The sequence below is a fragment of the Dasypus novemcinctus genome, chromosome 13 (assembly GCF_030445035.2).
Source record: "Dasypus novemcinctus isolate mDasNov1 chromosome 13, mDasNov1.1.hap2, whole genome shotgun sequence".
Lineage (NCBI taxonomy): Eukaryota > Metazoa > Chordata > Mammalia > Cingulata > Dasypodidae > Dasypus > Dasypus novemcinctus.
In genome coordinates this window covers 991469-1011578 of record NC_080685.1, presented here as the reverse complement: position 1 = coordinate 1011578, position 20110 = coordinate 991469, and the positions used below count along the sequence as shown (strand labels likewise).

The 20110-nt window shown below is 71.9% G+C and overlaps 1 protein-coding gene across 1 annotated transcript in view; it reads left to right on the top strand.

The window, feature by feature from the left end:
* The window catches only part of ITPKB (inositol-trisphosphate 3-kinase B), a 62278-nt gene extending 42812 nt beyond the window's left edge, over positions 1 to 19466 (top strand). The window contains exons 3-8 of the mRNA XM_058309374.2: positions 9643 to 9742; positions 10528 to 10741; positions 14337 to 14541; positions 15678 to 15779; positions 16204 to 16275; positions 17591 to 19466. Coding sequence (XP_058165357.1) covers positions 9643 to 9742; positions 10528 to 10741; positions 14337 to 14541; positions 15678 to 15779; positions 16204 to 16275; positions 17591 to 17806 — 909 coding nt within the window. The 3' untranslated portion in view covers positions 17807 to 19466. The remainder of the gene's footprint in view (positions 1 to 9642; positions 9743 to 10527; positions 10742 to 14336; positions 14542 to 15677; positions 15780 to 16203; positions 16276 to 17590) is intronic.
* Positions 19467 to 20110: the final 644 nt, after the last annotated feature.

Genomic DNA, 20110 nt, shown 5'->3' with positions numbered 1-20110 from the left:
CCAGAGGGGGCGGCCACGGCGGTGGGGCCCCCCAGCCTGCCCCGGCACATCCCGCTCGATGGCGCGTCCCCGGGCCTCTCTGCTTGTGCGTCCGTCCGTCCTGCAGGCCGGCTGGCGGGTTCTGGGGCCCTCGGCTGCCCCGAGCTGCCCCCGCGTTGGCACGTGCCTGATCGCCCGATGCGCTGCGCCTCCCCCGAGGCTCGCCCGGCCCCCAGCCCAGACCCCGCTCCGAGCTCGGCAGTGACCGTGTCGCACCGCGCTGTGCCGCGCAGGCAGTGCACGCCCCGGCTGGGCCTGCTGGTTCAGGCACCCTGGCCTCTGCTCGGCTCCGTAGGCGCCCACCGGGACCTCTGGAGCCCCCTCCCCGTCGCCCCCTTTCCCAGGTGCTCATCTAAGGGGCCAACTCGTGTTACTTCATTTACTTTACTTTGACTTTTTTTTTATTCTTTTACTTTCACTTTATTTCGGTTGCACTGTTTTTGCTCTTAGTTTAGCTTATCTTTCTAGGAGTCCTGGGGATTGAACCCGAGACCTTGTATGTGGGTGGCGGGTGCTCCACGCTGGGTACACCCGCTGCTCTCACCCTTTAATTTTACCCCCTCGCCCGTTTGGCCGCATCTCGTGCTGGTGCGAGCACGGCCCTTGCTCTCCTACCTGGCCCTGCCGCATGCTCACCTGAGCCCTGCAGGTGAGAGCAGCTCTGCGAGGTCGCGCCCTGCGGGTCCTGATGGCTCGGCCGCAGCCGCCCCGGCGCCCCTCGCCCTTTGCCCTGCGCCCCGGCAGGGTGCCGTCAGGCCCGAGGTAACGCAGCACACAGGCTCGGACGAGGCGGGGAGACACCCGCTCCCTCAGCCCGTCTCCAGCATCCGGGACTGTGGCCCAGAGTTCCAGAGAGACGCCGGAAACACGTTTAAACGTCAGCAACTGATGTACTTTGTTTAAAAACAGAGGCCGACGGCCGGGCCCCAGCCCGCTCCCCGAAGGAGAGCTCCGCCGCGCGCTCTGCTCGCGCCGGCCGTCCTGCTGGCCAAGCTCCGGCCGCCGGCTCCCGCCGCGTGCCGGCTCCTCTCTGCTCTCCTGAGGCTGCGCGTCCCTGGCCCTCCCCCGCGCGCTTCCTTCCCCACAGGTGGCGGTGACGCCTGACGAGCTCTCTCAGGTGGGGTGTGCCCCGGTGGCCGCTGTGATGACGGCACCTGGAGGCTAAGCGGCGGCCGCTCCTGCTCCCTAAGGGACGCCGCGCTCCTGGCCCCGGCCGCCCCGCCTCGCAGACGCCCGGCCCGCCCGTCTGAGAGGGGCTCGCTCGCTTCCAGCCGCCGACGGCGCGGCCTCGCCCCCAGCGGGGGCCGTGGCGCCGGCCTTGAGCAGACCCTTCCTCAGCGGCCTGAGCGCTTGCTGGGTTTGGGGCCACGGCCGGGAGGGCTCGGGTTCCCGCCGCGCAGGGCAGGCGTGTGGGAGGAGCAGGCGCTCCGGCAGCTTCTGGGCAGGGGTCTCGAGGGCTGCGTCTGACGGGGGGTGGCGCGGCGCCGTGCTCGTCAGCTCCCGTGAACCCACGGGCCCAGACGTGGCGGGACCGAGGCCGCGGCCCTCCTCCGCCCACCTGCCCCTCCTGCAGCCGCCGGGGGTCCAGGCAGGACCCTGTGTCCAGGTGGGCCTGCGGCGCGGGAGCTGCCGGGAGGCGCTTTACAGGCAGGGAACGTGCCAGAAGCGCCACCTCCCTGGGGGTGGGTCCGGTGGAGTCATGGTGTCCAGGTGGCCGCAGGCCCCGCTGCATCACGCGGCCTCAGCACGCAGGGGCTGGGACGGGCAAAGCGAGCGACGGCGCGCCGGGAGCCCCGGGCCCCGGGGTCCTGCCTCCGCGTCTCCACCTGCCGTGTGCCGCTTGGCGCAGCAAGCCAGCGCCGTCCAAAACGTGAGCCGCCCCGGTGCCCGCCTGCACGGTGTCTGGACACGGCCGAAGGCTGCGTCCGCGGGACGGGGGGTCAAAAGCCCTGGGGGACCCCGCCGCGGCCTGGCCATGCAGTGCACGGGCCCCGCGCCGCCCCCACGCGCCGCCTCCCCAGGCTGCTCCGGCAGTCATCGCCCGGTGGGACCTCGGCCTGGGGGGTGTTGAGGCGCTGGAGGACGAGGTCGTCGTGCCCCTGCCACGTCAGCGGCAGCTGGGGGTTTTCTCTGTGACCTGGAGGCTCCCCCGTCTCGGGGCCTCCGAGAAAGTAGAAGGAGAAGGCAGGAGCCCGCGCAGGGGGGCGTGCAGGCTGTGCCGCGGCTGGGGGCACTCCAGGCTCTCAGATGCGCTGCAGCTTCCTGGCTGTTTAAACGTCACCGCACCCAGGGGTACAGCTACAACGCGCGGTCTGTCCCCCTGGCACTGAGTTCGTTTCAGACTGTAGGACCCTGGCGGTGGGCCGGGCAGGGGGCTCCGCAGGACGCCGGAGTGGCCCACAGCGTGGGCTCTCCCCGAGGCAGGCCGAGCTCCCCCGCGTCGGGGACCCACTTCCTGCCAGCCGCGGCCTGCGCCCTCCCTCGAGGAGCAGAGGAGGCGAGGGCCGTGCCTGGCCCGAGGCGGCCCACCTGCTCCCCCTGCCCCACGAGCCTGCCTGAGCCCACAGCGCAGCCCCGGGCGTGGGACACCCGGCTGGCGGGCGGAGGCTCCCTCCGGCGCCCGGCAGTCCCTGGGGGACGCGGCGCCTCCTCACACAGACGCTCCGGGGGCAGCGCCCGGCCCGTGCTGCCAGCCGGAATCAGGAGCTCGGCCTGGGAAGGGGCGTTCCGTGGGGGCAGCGCAAGGCCGAGGCTGCCCCTCCTGGTGGGCCGGCGCCCTGGGGCAGCGCGAGGACCTGGCCTGGGGGCTGCTGGCTGCTGACCCCTGAGCCCTCGGGGAACGTCCACCAACTGTACCCCAAGCTTTGCGTTTTCTCCAAAGTGAAAATAGCGCCTGGCGGGTGGGGGGACAGGGGTGGCCAAGGAAGGCCTGCGGGCGGGGGCCTGGCACCCCTGGGAGTAGGCGGTGGCCCTCGCCCTTTCCTCCCATTGTCGCCCGCCCGCCCGGCGCGGCCCTGCCCTCCCCTGGCTGAGCGGCCCCCTCCGGCCTCTGGGTTTGGTTCTTGAGAGGCCGGCACCGCAGCGGGGGCGAGGCCGGCACCGCAGCAGGGGGAGACCGAGTTAGTGGCCACCGGAGGCCAGAGGGCCGTGGGGGACACGTCCACTCAGGGCAGTGGTGGCCGCTGATGGCCGCTCGGACGCCGCAGCGTGGGGGGAGGACAGCGTCCTCAGAAGAGCGAGCCTGGCGGTGCCAGGACGCAGGGCGAGGGGGGGCCGGGTCGAAGGTCGGCCTCTGGCCCCCGTGCTGTCAGAGCTGCGGGGCAGGGCAGACGTGGAGGCCAGGCCCCGCTCGTCGGGCGGGGGTCCCGCGGCCGCCCCCGCCCCCTGGAGACGCCTCAGGAGACGCCCAGGCTTGAGCAGGTGGCACCGAGAGGCCCTGGCCTGGCCTCAGGAGCCCCCCGGCAGGCAGACCCCCTGCCCTCCGGTCAGCGGCCCACAGGAGGCCGAGGGCAGTGCCCAGGCCCAGAGCTCGCCCCCGCGCCGGCGTCGTGGGGGGGTCGGGGGCTGGCGTGAGGCTGCGGGGCTGAGGGCGCTGTGGGGAGGCGGGGGCGGGGAGGGGAACATTCTAGCAGTGCCAGTGGGAGGACGGACACGGCATAAGGCGGCCTGCCGCATGGGGGGGCGCGAGCCGGGGCATGGTGGGGAGGGAGGCAGGGGGGCGCTCGGTGGGGCGGGGCCCGGGGCGCTCTGGGAGGGCGGGGCACCCGTGCGCGGCCTCGGGCAGGCGTGGGGGTGCTGTGCTGCAGACCCCACGCCCAGGCCGGCACGCAGGCCTAGAGTGGGGGACACGCCTGGGAGAGCCTCGCCCACCCAGGAGCCGCGCCTCCGCCCGAGCGCCCGCCGCCGCCCCCGGCCGCAGTGGCCGTGCGTGCTGCCGGTCAGCAGGCTGCCGAGGGCCCCGCAGCCCGCGTCCCCGACCCGGGGCCCTTCCAGGCAGAGCAGCAGAGCCGGGCGGGCGGGGGCGCGGCCAGCCCCGGGCGCGGGGCCTCCTGGGAGGGGGCGTGAGCGGGCGCGGGGCCTCCTTGGAAGCTCTGCGCTCGGCCTCAGGGAGGCCCCTGCGTGCCCGGGGGGCGGCTTGTTTCAGCTGCGCCACCCGCCGCCGAGCCCTCGGCCGTTTCTCCCCACCTCCCGCTGGTTGGAAGCCGGCCCCTGGGGGGGGGCAGGTTCCCCGCCAGCGCTGCCCGGGCCTGCCCGCGGCCTCCGAGACAATGGACAGAGCTGGCCGGCGGCCCGCAGCCTGGGCACAGCCTGCGCTGGGGAAGCCCTGGCTGCTCTTTTAGGACCAGGAAGACGGAAGAAAAAGCCTTTTCTCCAAACATGGAAAACTCGGTGACCTTCGCTGGGGCGTTTGCACCTGCAGGCGGTGGCAGCCCTCCCCGGCGGGGGCGTCCCCGGCCACCTGGGCGCTGGGCCGCTGGGCTGCACGCTGCAGTGCGCGAGGACGACCTGGGAGTGGGCTGGGAGGCGGGCGGGGCCAGCGGCCTCCACCCCAGAAGCCGCCCTGCTGACAAAAGTGCTCACTCTTCACGGTGGGGAGGCCAGGGGACCGGTACACCTGTCAGCAGAAGAAACTTCCAGCTAAACAGTACACACCAGGAAGCTGGGTGACCTTGGGCAAGTGTCCGAGCCACTCTGAGCATCTCATCGTCTCATCTGCAAAACAGAAGTCACTGAACTGTGCTGTGAGTGCAGAGGGCACCCGGTGCCAGTGTGGCTGTCGCTGGGCACGGCAGGCGGCGTTCGATGTGGGGTTTCTTTGCGTCTTTCCCAGGCAAGGTGGTGTATCCTCCCTAATCAGCAGATGCCCAAACGCGCACGTGCCTGTGCAGCCGAGCGCCGCCGTGCTCTCCTGGAGAGTCCCCGGATCCAGAGAAAGCTTCCCTGCTCCTGCTATTTTTAGAGATCCCCCATCTCCTTTATTCCTTAAAAAATAGGAAGCTTTTCCTTGGAATTGTCTAGGAACGGAAGTCAGCCGGGTGACCAGCTCTTTAAGTAAGAAGGGAAACGTCAGAGTAAACAGCGAAAGCCGCGGGGCGGGGCTGGCGGAAGGGCCGAGAAGACCCCGGAGCGCGCCAGGTGGTCTCGGCGCCGCCCAAGCCCCGCGCTCCGGCGGGCTGCCCCCCCACCCCAGGCGCCTGCCCCGCGGCGCTGCCCCCGCCGAGGGAGTCCGCAAGAAGGCGCCACACAGTGTGCGCTCCTGGGCCCGCAGCAGGGCCGTGTCCTGTGCAGGCGCCGCGTGGATTCTTGCCATCTCTGTGCCTTGAGGAGAGGAGGATTCCAGGTGGGAAAAAGCAGGTGCAGGAAAAAGCCCGGGCCCCCCAGGTTCACCTGCCCCTGGGGCCTACAGGCCCCTGCGCATCCGCGTCACCTCCTACTTGTACATCTGTGTCACTTCCTGTACGGACACCCGTGTCACCTCTACGCGTGTATCTCCTCTATGCACATCTATGCCATCTTCTCTGCACGTACGTGTGTCATCTCCTGCACATACATTCATGTCGTTTCCTTTACATACATCTGTTACCTCCTGCATGTACATCCGTGCCACCTCATCAACCCCACATTCCTGTGACGACGTGTCGCCCGGAGAGGCTGAGGAGCCGGCGGGCGCTTTGGGGCTTTGGGGCATGCCGGGAGGGGCCGCAGCGGCTGGCCTGATGCCCCCCAGCTGGGAGGCACTGCCAGAGCGGGCTGGGTGAGATGGGCTGCCCGCCGCCCTCCACAGCGAGCCCCTTGGGCAGGGCCGGGCGCCCCAGCTGCCCTGTGCTCTCAGCCCTCCTGAGATGACCACGCTGGGGTGACCGCCCTAAGGTGACTGTCCTGAGCTGACCACCTGGGGTGACCGCCCTGGGGGATGACCGCTTTGGGGGGCACCCCGGGGGCTGTGGCAGTGAGGTCCTTGGACAGTGTCCTGGCTGCCTCGCCCGCCCTCGGCCGGGGAGAGGCTGGGCCCATCCCCGAGGGCGCTGCCCTGAGGCCCCGCCTGGGAAGCACCCCCCCCCCCCCCCCCCCGCGCGGACGCCACCCCTCCCTGGCCGGCCCCTCAGGTCGTCCTGCTCCCTCGCGCCGGGCTGTCGCCGCTGCCCCGCTCCCCGCCTGGGGCCTGCACGTGTTATTCTGCGTCTCGCTGGGCAGCGAACTGAGGCCTGCACTGCTGTTTTAAAGCCACGGGAGGAGCCCTGCGCGCGGCTGCCAGCGGGCCGTGGAGGCCCCGGCGCTGAGCAGGCGCGCTCGCCCGGTGGAATATTCCATGGCCCTGGGCCTGCCTCCCTGCACAGGAGGGCGGAGGGCGGGCTCGGGGAGGCTAGGGCAGGCGGTGTCCCTCCCCGAGCGGCCAAGACTGCCCTGCCGGCGCCCCGGCCTCGGCTGTGGCGCTGAGATCTGCCTCCCTTGGGCCGCGGCCCTGGGCTGTGCCCGCGGGCAGTCCCACTGCCTATCCACCCTGAGTCCTCGCTGCCTGGTAAGTGTGGTGACGCCCCACACAGCCCAGCCTTGAGCACCAGCTGCAGACCCCTGGGGACGCCCCACCTGCCCGGCCTTCCGGCGGCTTTCTCTTTGGAAATGGAGGGACACAGGCCCCGGGGAGGGCCAGCTGGAGGCCGCCGGACGCCCGCCGGGCAGCGCCCCTGCACCTTTGGGTCCGGCCTCCCCTCCATGGCCGCAGCCCCAGCTCCCGCACAGCACCCCCCACCGCCGGCTTCCTGGCCCTGCGCGGCCCCCCGCCCCGCGCGCTCCTGCTCGGCGTGGGCCCCCGACCCCCGCCCGGCTGCGGCGTCTCCACCTGGACCAGCCCTTACCCAAACCCCCGGGGCCAAGCCGCCTCACGTGCCCAGCGCCCGGGCCCCGGGGTCACGGTCCCCCGAGGAGGGCCTTCGCTGTCCCCCGAGGATGGGGGGGGCGCGTGCCGCCTCCGGGGTCCGCACCACACTCTCCACGAGTCCGGGGCGCCCGGGTGCTCACCTCTGAACTCCTTCCCCGGGTGCGCACGTTTCCGGAGCTTCCGCGCCCTTGGTGCCCACAGCCCGGGTGTGACTCGTCTCCAGCCGGAGGACCCGGGACCGCGCAGGCGCAGAGCGGCGCTCTCGCCACGCGGCGGGGAAACCGAGGTGTGGGGCTCCCGAAGCCGGGGTGGCGGCTCGGCGACAGCCCTGGGCCCCAGATCCTCGGTGTGTGGTGACCACGGCCGGGGAGGCGGGGGCGGGCGGCTGGGGCCCACGTCCTCCTCTGAGGGGTCACGCCTCCCGCTTTGGGCTGAGCAGTGCTGGGGGGAGGAGGCCCCGGTCAGCAGAGGCCCCGCTTTCCCGGCCGCCGGGCCCTGCGCGTGGCCCCCGGGCGCTGCACGGCCTGCCCGGTCCCTCCCGCTGGCGCCGTGCTGCGTTGTTCGGCTCCTTCTGGGGGCACTTGGGTAAGAAGCGCCTTGGTCTCCTCTGCTGACCGCCTCTGGAAGGATCTAGAAAGAGCCACCTGTGGGTAGCGCCTCTGCCGAGGCAGGTGGCCAGGGCCAGGCGTCACGGTCTACGTGCCTGGACTCAGATGTCAACCTGGAAACCTGATGGCGGCGGCAGCTCAGTTCTAGCAAATAGAAAAGCGTTTCCTCGTGGGCTCCAGCGGCTTCTGCAGCCCCCTCAGCGCCTGCAGGGCCTGGGGTCACGGCGGCCACGGCGGCCACAGCCCACAGCACCGGACAGCAGCGAGCGTCCGTCCCTGCGGCCTGGGCCTCCCCCGTCCGTCCCCGCAGAGCTCCCCGCGCGGGGCCCGTGGCGTTCACCGGGCCGTTGGCCGCTCACGGAGCCCGGCTCAGGAGCCGGAGCACTTCCGGGTCAGGGTCGCGCCCCGCCCTCGCCCGCCGTCTCCCCAGGCGGTCACTCAGGTTGACGCCGGGAAGGGCAGGATGCTGGTCCTTAGAACGCGGCCGGGGGGTGGAGCCGGGCCGCGTCCGTTCCGCACTCCTGCTGGAAACGTTCCGCACTCCTGCTGGAAACGGCTCTCGTGACACATTTAGTGCCGTGTACTGTTGCGTTTCTGTGCATGTCGTGGGGGTCCCACTGTTGAGGTGGCCTGGCCGTGGCGCTGAGCGGCTGCCCAGCCTTCCGTGGTGCAGACGGGCAGTGCCAAGCTCACGGAGACAGTGCATCAGGAAAGCCGAGTGCGGGCTGCACCAGCGCTGCCCGTCTCAGGCCGCCGGGCCCGCGGTGCGCGTAGACAAGGCTTCTCCGGCGGAAGCGCGCGGAACGAGGCCGGTGCTGTCGGCCGGTGGACGTGGCCACAGGCTCTCGGGCCTGGCCGCTTCTCCTGGGAGCAGGGTCAGTGCTGGCCAGTTGGCACTCACAGCAGCCTCGCAGAGCACGGCTACGCGGCTGCGGAAACCGACTGCTCACGCGCGCTGGTGGCTCCGTCCAGGGGAGGGGGCCGCCATGCCCACCGCTGCGTCGCGGTCGCTGTGGGGGGCCTGCGTGGGGCTCCCTAAAGCCTCCCCTCAGTGCCTGGCCGAAGGCGCCTCGGGACCGCCGTCCACACGCGGGGATGGCATTGCGTGGGGCGCGGGGCCCTCTCCAGGCTGCCTGTGGTCACTGCTGTGGGATGACAGTCGCCATTTTCCAGCGTCCTGGGATGTCCCTCAGTCCAAGGAGCATGGCTGCCAGCTGCCGACCCCCACCAAGGCCCGGGGCAGTGACGTGGTCTCGCTGTTTCTTGGAGGAGCCGGGGCTGGTGTGGGGTCAGGCCTGTGGACGCTCTGCTTCCCTCCTCCCGCCCCCTGGCCCACCCGGGGCCCTGGGGGTGGTCAGCGCACTTTCAGCCTGCGGCGAGGCCACGAGCCACCACGCTAGTCCGTCCAGGGCACTGGTGCGAGAAGCCTGTGGCTTTTTTTTTTTTAATTCCCCCTTCGTGGCTTGCTTGCTGGGTGCTGTGGCCATTCGCTCTGCGCTCTTCAGTGTTTTGTTTTGTCTCCCTTTTTTTGTTGCGTCACCTTGCTGAGTCGGTTCTCCGCGGCATGTGGGCAAGCCTGCCTTCACAAGGAGGCCCCAGGACCCGAACCCAGAGCCTCCCGTGTGGTAGGCGGGAGCCCAACTGATTGAGCCACAGCCGCTTCCCAGCCTGTGGCTTGTATCAAGGGTATTTATTAGGGTAAAAGCTCAGTCGCAAGGCCCGGCTCCAGGCCGTGCCCTCTCCACCACCGCCGCGTGCTGACGCAGGGTGGCGCTGGCCTCTCCTGGCCTCTTACTCGAGGCTCCGTGGAGCAGCCTCCTCATCGCGGCTGTGGGCGGGCACGGGGCTTCCCGTATCCATCCCGCCCCTTCCCGTGTCCTCCCACGTGAGTGGCTGTGGATACCAGCCCGCCGAGAGCGCGTCCACGCAGCCCGGCCGGCATCGCCTCACCCGTTCTATCAAGTAAACATAAGCCCTCTGACTTAAGACGACCAAGGGTGCCCCTCCAGAGGAGCAGACCTCACCTCCCTTTCGGGGCCTCAGCCTCGCGCGGCCGCCGTCCCGCTCAGAAGCGCCGGCACAGCCTCTCCAACGCGCTCCCGTCTGCCCGTCTAGAGCAAGTCATGGAGGAAGATCAAGAACATGGTGCACTGGTCGCCGTTCGTCATGTCCTTCAAGAAGAAGTACCCCTGGGTCCAGCTGGCCGGGCACGCAGGTGGGTGCCACGGGGCTGCTCGGGCCGCGCACATGAGGGCGCAGCGGGGCGCGGGGTGTAGGTTGCAGCGCTGCGTGTGGGTGAGCCCGGGCTGCGCCCCCCCGGTCCGAGCGGAGCCCCCGTCCTCAGTTGCTGCCGGTTTTACTCAGTAAGACAGGAAATAACAGTCGCTAGTCCCCGCTGTTGGTACTAACCGCGGCCCGAGCGCTGCCGCGTGCCCATGTCACAGGGTCCTGCCCGGGGAGGCGCCGGTGGAGGGGTCAGAGCACTGTCCCCACCGCTTCTCCTGAGGGGGCGAGGCCCCTCGGTGCCCAGACGAAGGTGGCAGCATGGACGGGGACAGTGGCAGCTTGGCGCCCGCTGCGCTGGTGGGGTTTTCGCCCGCTAACCCGGCCAGCGGGCCTGGAGGGACCCCACCTCCAGGTGGGTGGGGTCCGGGGAGCCGGGGGCCAGCGGGGGCCATGCCTGATGAGACACAGTGTGTCGGGGCAGGTCAGGGGGCAGAGGGCAGAGGAGGCAGGGGCAGGGGGCAGAGGGTGGGGGACAGGGGGCGGGGTGGGGGTCAAGGGGTGGGGTGGCAGGCGGGGCGGGGGGCAGGGGCAGGGGGTGGAGGGCGGGGTGGGGGAAGGGGTGGGGGGCAGGAGTATGGGCGGGGGCAGGGGGTGGGGTGGGGGTCAAGGGGTGGGGTGGCAGGCGGGGTGGGGGTGGGACGGGGGCGGGGCAAGGTGGGGGGCAGGGGGGGCAGGCCGGCAGCCCCCCAGCGCCCCCCGCCCCCCCGCCCGCAGGCAGCTTCAAGGCGGCGGCAAACGGCAGGATCCTGAAGAAGCACTGCGAGGCAGAGCAGCGCTGCCTGGACCGGCTCATGGCGGACGTGCTGCGGCCCTTCGTGCCCGCCTACCACGGCGACGTGCTCAAGGACGGGGAGCGCTACAACCAGATGGACGACCTGCTGGCCGACTTCGACTCGCCCTGCGTCATGGACTGCAAGATGGGCGTCAGGTGGGCCGGCCAGCGGCAGGGTCCTCGGATGTGGGGCAGCTGGGGCCCAGGGAGCCAGGACCCCCCCACACAGACAGGGCTTCCCCCACAGCCAGGGCCCCCCAGGAATCCAGGACCCCCACCCAGGCAGCCAGAACCCCTCCCCATAGCTGGGACCTCACCCCACAGCCGGGACCCCCAGGCAGCCAGGACCCCCACTCCACAGCCAGGACCCCATCCCACAGCCGGGACCCCTCCCCATAGCCGGGACACCCAGGCAGCCGGGACTCCCACCCCACAGCCGGGACCCCACCCCGCAGCCAGGACCCCACCCCACAGCCGGGACACCCAGGTAGCCAGGACCCCCACCCTGCAGCTGGGACCCCACCCCACAGCCAGAACCCCCAGGCAGCCGGGACCGTACTCCACAGCCAGGACCCCCATCCCTGAGCTAGGACCCCTATCCCCACAAAAGGACCCCTGGGCAGCCAGGGCCCTCACCCACCTGGTAACCAGGAAAGGGGTCACGGGCCAGCGCTGGGCCTCCTGGGAAGGGCCGTGCGCGCTGCCCGCCAGGTGGGCAAGGCCCGCAGGCTGCCGCGCAGGCCTGGCAAGGGGGCAGAGGGGCACGGCCGGGACCTCAGGGCACCAGGCCCGCCTGCTCACAGCCCTCGCGCCTTGACTGCCCAATCCTGGCTCATCTGGCCAGGTCCGCAGGGTCCGCGCAGCCCCCACCCCACAGACGCCTGAGAGTGGGCATGGCAAGCAGGGCCGGGGCAGGGGTAGCGGCCCTCCTCCAGGCTCCAAGCTGCCCCCCCCACTCTGGGGCGCATCCCGGGGGGCAGTCTCGCTCTCATGCCACCCGAGGCCCTGGCTCTGTGCAGGGAGTGGCGGTGGAGGGGGAGAGCCCACCCTGCAGCCCTTCCCCAGGGCATCCCCGCGGCCCCCACCTCATGCAGCGTGTGCCCCTCCGGGGCAGGGCACGGGGGCTCGGCTGGAGCCCGAGCAGGCGGAAGACGGTCACGTCAGCGCGTGCTGACCGGGACCCCCGCCCCAGCTCCTCCCGGTGCCCCCCCGGCTTTCAGGAAAGTGACAGGCCGCCAGCGCGCTGGGCAGGGGCAGGGGAGGGGCAGGCCTGGGGCGGGCGCAGGCCCCCACACAGGACCCCCCTCCTGCCCTGAGCCCTCGCCTGGAGGGCGCAGGCCGGCGCGGCAAGTGGGTCCTGCGCGACCGTGAGGTCTGGACAGCTGTGTGTGAGCAGCAGAATTCTGACCCCTGAGTTAAGTGGCCACTGGCCGGCGTGTGTGGTAGCCTGCGGCCTGCACGGAAGCCCTCAGCTCAGCCCGCGCTCTGGAGTGCGTGGGGGACCCGCTTGGCGGCAAGGCGGTGGGAGTGCCGTGGTTGGTTCCGTGGCAGCCCCTCCTGGGTGCTCGGGCCCCGCCCTCTGCCGGAACCTCTCCCAGGGCCCCGCTTCTCGGGGATGCTTCTCGGCCGCCGCCGGAGGCTGGTACAGGCGCAGGGCTGACCTAACCAGCCCGGGGTCCAGGCTTGCGGCCAAGAAGCGGCCAGCCCGGCGAGCACGGTGGGCGCGTGGCATCCCGTGGCCCCTGCTTGCTGCATGCGTTTCTCCAAACGAAGGGTCTGGGGTTGCGCTGGGGGCGGCCCCATAAACCTGCACTCTCGGACGAGTCCTGGGGGCTGGTGGGTGGTGACTGGCGCACACCCCACGCCGCTCTGCTCTTAGAAGCTGCGGGTGGCCCTGGTCTGCGCCATTCCGGGAGCCCCGTGGGCTCCCCTGAGATGAGGACGAGGACCCGCTGCCTCAGGCGGGTAGCAGTCCTGCTCCCCCAGCGGGCCGGCAGGTGTCCTCGGCGCAGGGTGGGCAGTGTGTAGGGCTCTGCCACGGGACCCCCGGCTTCTCCGCAGGGCAGGCGACAACTGCCGGCCCCGCTCCCAAGCCTGTCCTCCCCGGCTCAGCGGCTCAGTGCGAGGCCGAGCTGTGTGCTTCTTGGAGGAAGCCCTGTGGGGGCTGGTCCTCGCCCGCTTCCTCCCCGAGGAACGAGGAACGTTGGGAGCTGTTTGCAGAAGTGCAGGCGCCACCTTCCTTGCCTGGAGCTCCCCGGGCTGCGTCCAGCGCCCTGCCCAGCGGCTGCACTCCCCGCCTGTCCATGCAGGGACGCCGCAGGGCTCATGGCGCCACAGTCACTGTGAAGACGTCCCTGCTCACAGCTGTCCGCTTGGCAGCGGGCTCCAGCTGGCTGTAGCGCTGTGCATGTGCACGTCAGAGGCATGCGTGTGTGCGCGCTTGTGTATGCACGTTAAAGGTGGGCGTGCACGTGTGGGTGTGCACGTGTGTGCATATTAAAGTGTATGCAGCTGTGGGTGTGTGCGCGTGTGCGCGCCTGTTAAAGGTGTGTCCCTGTGGCTGTGCCACCTGTGTGTATTAAAGTGTGTGCAGGTGTGGCTGTGTGCCTGTGTGCATGTTGAAGGTACGTGTGGACTTTGCACCTGTGCATGTTAGAGGTGTGCATGGATGTGTGCACCTGTGTGTACGTCAGAGGTGTGCTTGCACATGTGGATGTGTGCACGTGCGTGTGTACGTCAGGCGTGTGCGTGTGTGGATGAGTACACGTGTGCACATGTGCAGATGTGCGCACCTGTGTAGGTGTGTGCAATCGGGTGCATGCCTGTGCACATGCGCACACACTGGTGTGCATGCACGTGCAGGTGTGCACATGTGCATGTCAGGTGTATGGATGTGTGCACGTTAGAGAAGTGTGGAAATGTGCAGGGTACAAGTGTGCAATAGGCGTGTGCACGTGTGGGTGTGTGCACGTGCGTGTGCGCGCTTTTGCCTGCATGCGCGCTGGCCTCCTCACCTGGGAGCTCTGAAAGGACCAGGCCATGTGGGCTGTTTTTGTCTTCTCTTTTCTCAGAGCAGACGTCGGTAGCCGCGGGGTTTCTTAGCCCGCCGCTCGCAGGCCACGGGGGTGCGCTGGGTGCGCTGCGCCGCCCCAAGGCGTGGGGCGGGAGGGCTGCCGTGGGGGCCACGCGGGGGCTGGGGCGCATGCGCTTCCCCCGGCTGCCGACTTGCCCTTCGCGAGGAGCGGCCTGGGGAGGGTGGGCGCGGGGACCCCCCCCCCAGGTCCGGAGCCCTCGGCCCCCGCGCGCGCTTGTGGTTGGGGCCGCTCGTCGCTCTGCTCCTGGCATCTCCACGGTTTCTGGGGAGAGGGGTGCTCCCACCCAGTGGGGCTCATGGGCGTGCCCGCCCAGGGCCGCCGGGGAGGGGGCCAGACGGGACCCGGGGGCAGAGCCGAGGGGCCGCGAGCGTCTTTGTCCCCGTCCCCCAGCACTGACCCCTTGGCGCTCACCTCTGCCCTGAGCCCCCGCGGAGAGAGCCCTCGGCCGCTGGGGAGGGGGCGAGGGCTGGGGGGCCAGGTGGGCAGCCTCCCCGAGCGCCCGCCTCATCCGGCTGTCCCCCGGGGCCTGCCCAGCTGGCCAGGAGCGCCCCAGGCGTGGCCGGGCCCGGGTGGCCTCGTGACACCGCCCGCGGGGGGCCTCGGCTGGGCGCGCTGCACCGAGGGGACCCCAGCGAGCCCGGCCCCCCGCCCCGCAGGACGTACCTGGAGGAGGAGCTGACCAAGGCCCGCAAGAAGCCGAGCCTGCGGAAGGACATGTACCAGAAGATGATCGAGGTGGACCCCCAGGCCCCCACGGAGGAGGAGAACGCCCAGCGCGCCGTGACCAAGCCGCGCTACATGCAGTGGAGGGAGACCATCAGCTCCACCGCCACGCTGGGCTTCCGCATCGAGGGCATCAAGGTGCGGCCGAGGGGCGGGGCGAGGGGCGGGGCCGGCGGCTGAGGGGGCGGGGCGGGGCCAGGGGCGGGATGGGCGGCCGAGGGGCGGGGCCGGAGCCTTGAGAGGAGGGGTGGGCAGCTAAGGGAGGCGGGGCCGGGGACCAAGGGGCGGGGCAGGCAGGTAAGGGAGAGAGGGCGGGGCGGGCGGCTGAGGGGGCGGGGCCAGTGCCGTGAGGGGCGGGGCGGGCAGCTGACCCGCCCGGGGACCCCGCTGACCCGCCCTGAGGGCCCCCACTGACCTGCCCTCCCCGGGGCCCCCGCTGACCCACCCGGGGGCCCCCACTGACCTGCCCTCCCCGGGAGCCCCCACTGACCCACCCCGAGGGCCCCCACTGACCCGCCCCGAGGGCCCCCGCTGACCCGCCCGGGGACCCCGCTGACCCGCCCCGAGGGCCCCCGCTGACCCGCCCGGGGACCCTGCTGACCCACCCCGAGGGCCCCTGCTGACCCGCCCGGGGGGCCCCGCTGACCCGCCCGGGGACCCCGCTGACCCGCCCTGAGGGCCCCCACTGACCTGCCCTCCCCGGGGCCCCCGCTGACCCACCCAGGGGCCCCCACTGACCTGCCCTCCCCGGGAGCCCCCACTGACCCGCCCCGAGGGCCCCCACTGACCCGCCCAGAGGGCCCCCACTGACCTGCCCTCCCCGGGGGCCCCCGCTGACCCGCCCCGAGGGCCCCTGCTGACCCGCCCGGGGGGCCCCACTGACCCGCCCGGGGCCCCCGCTGACCCACCCGGGGGCCCCCACTGACCTGCCCCGAGGGCCCCCGCTGACCCGCCCGGGGGGCCCCGCTGACCCGCCCTGGGGGCCCCCACTGACCTGCCCTCCCCGGGGCCCCCGCTGACCCACCCGGGGGCCCCCACTGACCCGCCCCGAGGGCCCCCGCTGACCCGCCCGGGGGCCCCTGCTGACCCTCCCTGGGGACCCTGCTGACCTGCCCCGGGGGGCCCCGCTGACCCACCCCGAGGGCCCCCACTGACCTGCCCTCCCCGGGGCCCCCGCTGACCCACCCGGGGGCCCCTGCTGACCCGCCCTGGGGACCCTGCTGACCTGCCCTGCCGGGGGCCCCGCTGACCCGCCCTGGGGTCTCACTGCTCAGAAGGAGGACGGCTCCGTGAACCGGGACTTCAAGAAGACGAGGACGCGCGAGCAGGTGGTGGAGGCGTTCCGCGAGTTCACCAGGGGGAACCTCGCCATCCTGGTGAGCGGCGGTCCCCGGGGAGGGGTCTCGGGAGGACGGGGCCCCGGCCCCTGCATGGGGCGGCTTCAGGTGGGGCGCGGAGGCCAAGGGGCCGGGCGGGGCGAGAACTGGCCGACGCCCGGCCCTGGCCGCACGGTCCGGGTCGGCATTTCCTTGTCAGCTGCGCAGGGGCCAGGCCCCCCTGGCCGCCTCTCCCTGGGCCGGGCCCCCCTGCCCGCCTCTCCCTGGGCCGGGCCCCCCTGCCCGCCTCTCCCTGGGCCGGGCCCCCCTGCCCGCCTCTCCCTGGGCCGGGGCCCCTGCCCGCCTCTCCCTGGGCCGGGCCGTCCTGGGGCGTGGTGGCCCGAGCGCTGCTCCGAGGGGACCCCAGGTCTCTGGGCTCCTGGTACCGAGGCCTGAGGCTGACCGCGGCCCTCTCTGCCCCCAGGTGGCCTACCGGGACCGGCTGAGAGCCATCCGGGCCACGCTGGAAGTGTCCCCGTTCTTCAGGTGCCACGAGGTGCGTGTCGGGTCACGGCGCAGGCTGTGGGAGCCGGGCAGCTGGCGCCCGTCACCTTCCGCCACGGGCTTCCTCCCCCCCACCGGCCCTCCGCAGCTCCAAGGCTCGTTGCCCCGGCGGGGCCATGGGTCATCCGCGGGCACAGCCCCGAGCTGCTGGGGAGCCACCCAGGACCCCAGGGGAGACCCCGAGTGGGGCGGGAGCCCAAGGCCACAGCCAAGTCACCAGGGGACGCCTGCGGGCAGCGGCGATGGGCGGGGGGCAGTCACAGGGTCCAGCCAGTGCGGACGCACCCATGCCTGGGCACACGCACATGCCTGGACACACGCAAGCACACGTGTGTCCCTGGGTGCACACACAAGCACGACACATGCCTGGGTGTGCCGATGCACGCACACATGCAGCACCTGCCCCACACGTGTCGACACCCCCAGCTGCCCCATGCACGCGTGCACCCCCACACTGCTGGGACCCCGGGGCGTGCACCCCCAGAACACACAACCCCCAGGACACCTGCCCTGTGGGGCCGGTAAAGCACGTTCTGCCCCGACCTCAGCCTCGGGGGCCGCGTCCCGCTGGGTGGTCTGTCCAGCAGGGTGGTCCGCTCTCCTGGCCAGCGGGGGCTGTGTCCAGTGGGGGGACCAGGCCTGCCAGCCCCCTGCCCCTTGAAGCGGTTGCACCACAGCCTTCACATGCTGACCCTGCCTAGGGCTGTGCCCCCCCTTGCCCCCCAGACAGACGGCACCCCGTTTCCCGAGGATTGGGGTGGGGCGATGCCCTCTCTCTGCCCCGAGGTGAGCAGGGCCTCCGTGCCCCGCACTGCCTCTGAAGTCCAGGACCCTGGGCTCCTGCGCCCCAGCCCGGCCACGTCCCATTCCCACGTCCCGCTCCCACGTCCCACGTCCCGCTCCCGTGTCCTACTCCCACATCCCACGTCCTGCACCCGCGTCTTGGTCTTCTCTTCTGAAGCCCCTGCTCGGCTCAGTTCCGTCCGCCTCCATGTGGACGAAGCCCCTGCTCTGGGCGCAGGAGCCAGGGCTGCCCAGTCCTGGGGCTGCGGCGACCCCTCGTCCCGTGCCATCACCCCGCACGGGTGGCCTAGGGGACAGTGGGGTGGGCCGCCGGCTGGCCCTGGGCGCGGCTCCCGGGTGCCGCCGTCCCTGGAGGAGGCGGTGGGGGCCTGCGGGCCTGCGGGCCCCGGCCTCGGGGTGGCGCCGCCTGGCCGGCGTCCTGGGCGTGCAGGAGGTGCGGTCGGGGCAGGGGGGGGGGCGGAGCCGTGGCCCCGGGGACCCCCACTCAGCCCGCACCCCCGCAGGTCATCGGCAGCTCGCTGCTCTTCGTCCACGACCAGAGGGAGCAGGCCAAGGTGTGGATGATCGACTTCGGCAAGACCACGCCGCTGCCCGCCGGCCAGACGCTGCGGCACGACGTGCCCTGGCAGGAGGGCAGCCGGGAGGACGGCTACCTCTCGGGGCTCAACAACCTCATCGACATCCTGACCGAGATGTCCCGGGGCGCGCCGCGCGCCTGACGCCGCACCGCCCGCCTCCCGCTGCCCTTGGCCCCGAGCGGGCCGGGGCGGCGCCGGCGCACAGGAGGGCGGCCCTGGGCCTGCGAGCGCCGGGGCCTGAGCGGACGCCGGCTGAGGTCCCCGCCCACGGGGGCACGTGGGGCCGTAAACCACTGGTGGGGCCAGACGCCGGCTGGAGTAGGTGCCCCCGCCGAGCTGCCAGGGCCCCCCCGAGCGGCCTCGGGCTGCCGGAGCAGGGACCCCAGGGGCGGCCAGGCTGACGGGCTCGGGGTGGGGGCCAGGGGCCAGGGCCGGCCAGAGCTGTGGGCGGTCCCCGACCTTCCGGAAGGGGCGGGCACGGGGTCCACGGGCACCGCGAGCCCCCGCTCTCCGGAGCTCCCGGCCCTGCCGGCGCACGTGGGTTCTCCCGGGCCCCCCAGGAGTTGGGGGGCGCTTTCTGGCGCCATGTTTGCCCTTGAGCAGCCTCAGCGCCTCAGGGCCCTTCCAGAGGGCTACAAGCGGCCCTTCCTGAGCCCCCGTGTGGCCTGAGGGTTTGTGGGGAACCGGGGCCTTATTTGAATTGGAAGTGAGTAGATGTGTGAGAAGAACGTGCGCCCCGAAACGGCTCAGGACGAGGCTCCAAGGCCTGCCACCCCCTCCGGGCTGTGGCGGGCAGGGGCACCCCGAGGAGCGAGCGCCGGACGGAGGGGCCCTGGCCAGCGCCCCGACGCCCCGTGTCGGGCAGCCACCGACTTGCCCGCGGGTGCAGCCCGTCTTCCCCCCGCCGGCGCAGCGACAGCTGCGGGGCCGAGGGCGGCCGAGGAAGGGCAGCTCTAGGAAAGAGACGGCTTCCGCGCCCCCTGGTTCTCACCGGGCGCTGAGCCGGGCGGGGACCTCGGGAGGGACGAGCCGAGGAGGGCCGAGCGGGGCTGTCGCAGGCGGGCACGAGGCCCGGCCACGGGCGCCGAGCGGGGGCCACGGCAGTCAGCGCCACCCGCCAGCACCTCCACTGCACCTGCTGAGCAGACAAGCGGGTGAACAGGGGCCGGGCCAGCGACCCCGACAAGCCCCGGCCTGCGCAGAGGGGCGCCTGCGCACCATGTGTAAATAACGGGGGGCTGCCAGGCCCCAGAGGGTGTGAGGGGCGCGGATGCTCGGAAGTGCGTCCTTAGGGCCCTCTCTCGCTCCCGGGCCGGCTCACCCGCCACGCCCGCACCAGCCCCTGCGCTGGGGGGTCTCGCAGCCCCCTCTGGGCCTGGCAGGGGGCCCTGCCCTGCGCCCCCCGGCCCTTGGGGGCGCGCTGCACTGCTTAGCATTTGCAGGAGGCTCCTAAGCCGCTTTCCCCAGACCACCTTCGCGCCCTGTAAGGAGTTTTTACGTTATATTTATTTTGTCGGTTTTTAAAAATTGCACAAAACACTAAGACTGAAAGGCTGGGTTTTGTTTCCTTTGTGCTTTGGCTTCTCTCAACTTGCCGGCTCCCCGGGTGGCGGCTTCCCGTCTCCTCCAGGGCACAGCCCCTTGCTCTGGCCTGGGGGTGCAGGTGGCCTGCCCCCGTGCCTTTTCTTCTGGAAGCTTCCTTGCCCCCACGGCCCGTGGGGAGAACAACTGTTACACATGCCGTGGCGTGCCTGTGGGGCAGCGGGCGGCCGCGCTCCTCAATAAAGTTTTCTGACACGTGCCCTGCGTGTGACGCTGCCCGCGGGTCCCTGGGGGCAGCCTGGGCTGCGCTGGCCCCGAGGGGAGTTGGGGGGCACTTCGAGTCCAGGCTTTCTACAAACCAGGGCAGCGGCGAGGCCCTCCCTGGGGGCTGCTTGACCAGCGCCCGGCCCCTGCGCCCTCTGGAATTGGCCATCCCGGTCCCCGCTGTACAGACCAGACGGTGGCCCCGTCCCAGGGGGCGTCAGTGCACAACGGGGCGCGGCAGCCGGGCCCCACTTTGTCCCACCCAGCCTGCGTAGCTGCTCGGAAAGCGTCAAACCCAGAGCGGCCACTGTGGTCAGGCCCCGCTGCTGCCCCCAGGCCTCCCAGCTCTGCTGCAGCCTCAACTTGTGGGGAGAGGGTCGCTCCTGGCCAGGGGCAGCAGGGGACAGCCCACTGCCCAGTACCCACCTGTTGGTGACTGTGTCCCAGCCCCACTGGCACTGCCGGGCCTGGGTGGTGTGTCCCCCCGCATGGCCGTCCTGGGGTGGCAGGGCGGGCTGTCCACCAGCAGGGGCCAGGGGCCCGCCGCCCCCTCACCACGCGTGCCCTGGGCTCCAGTGTGGCCGGGCAGTGCAGCCATGCACCTGCGGCTCCCGGGCCGGCCCAGGGCTCTGCCACACC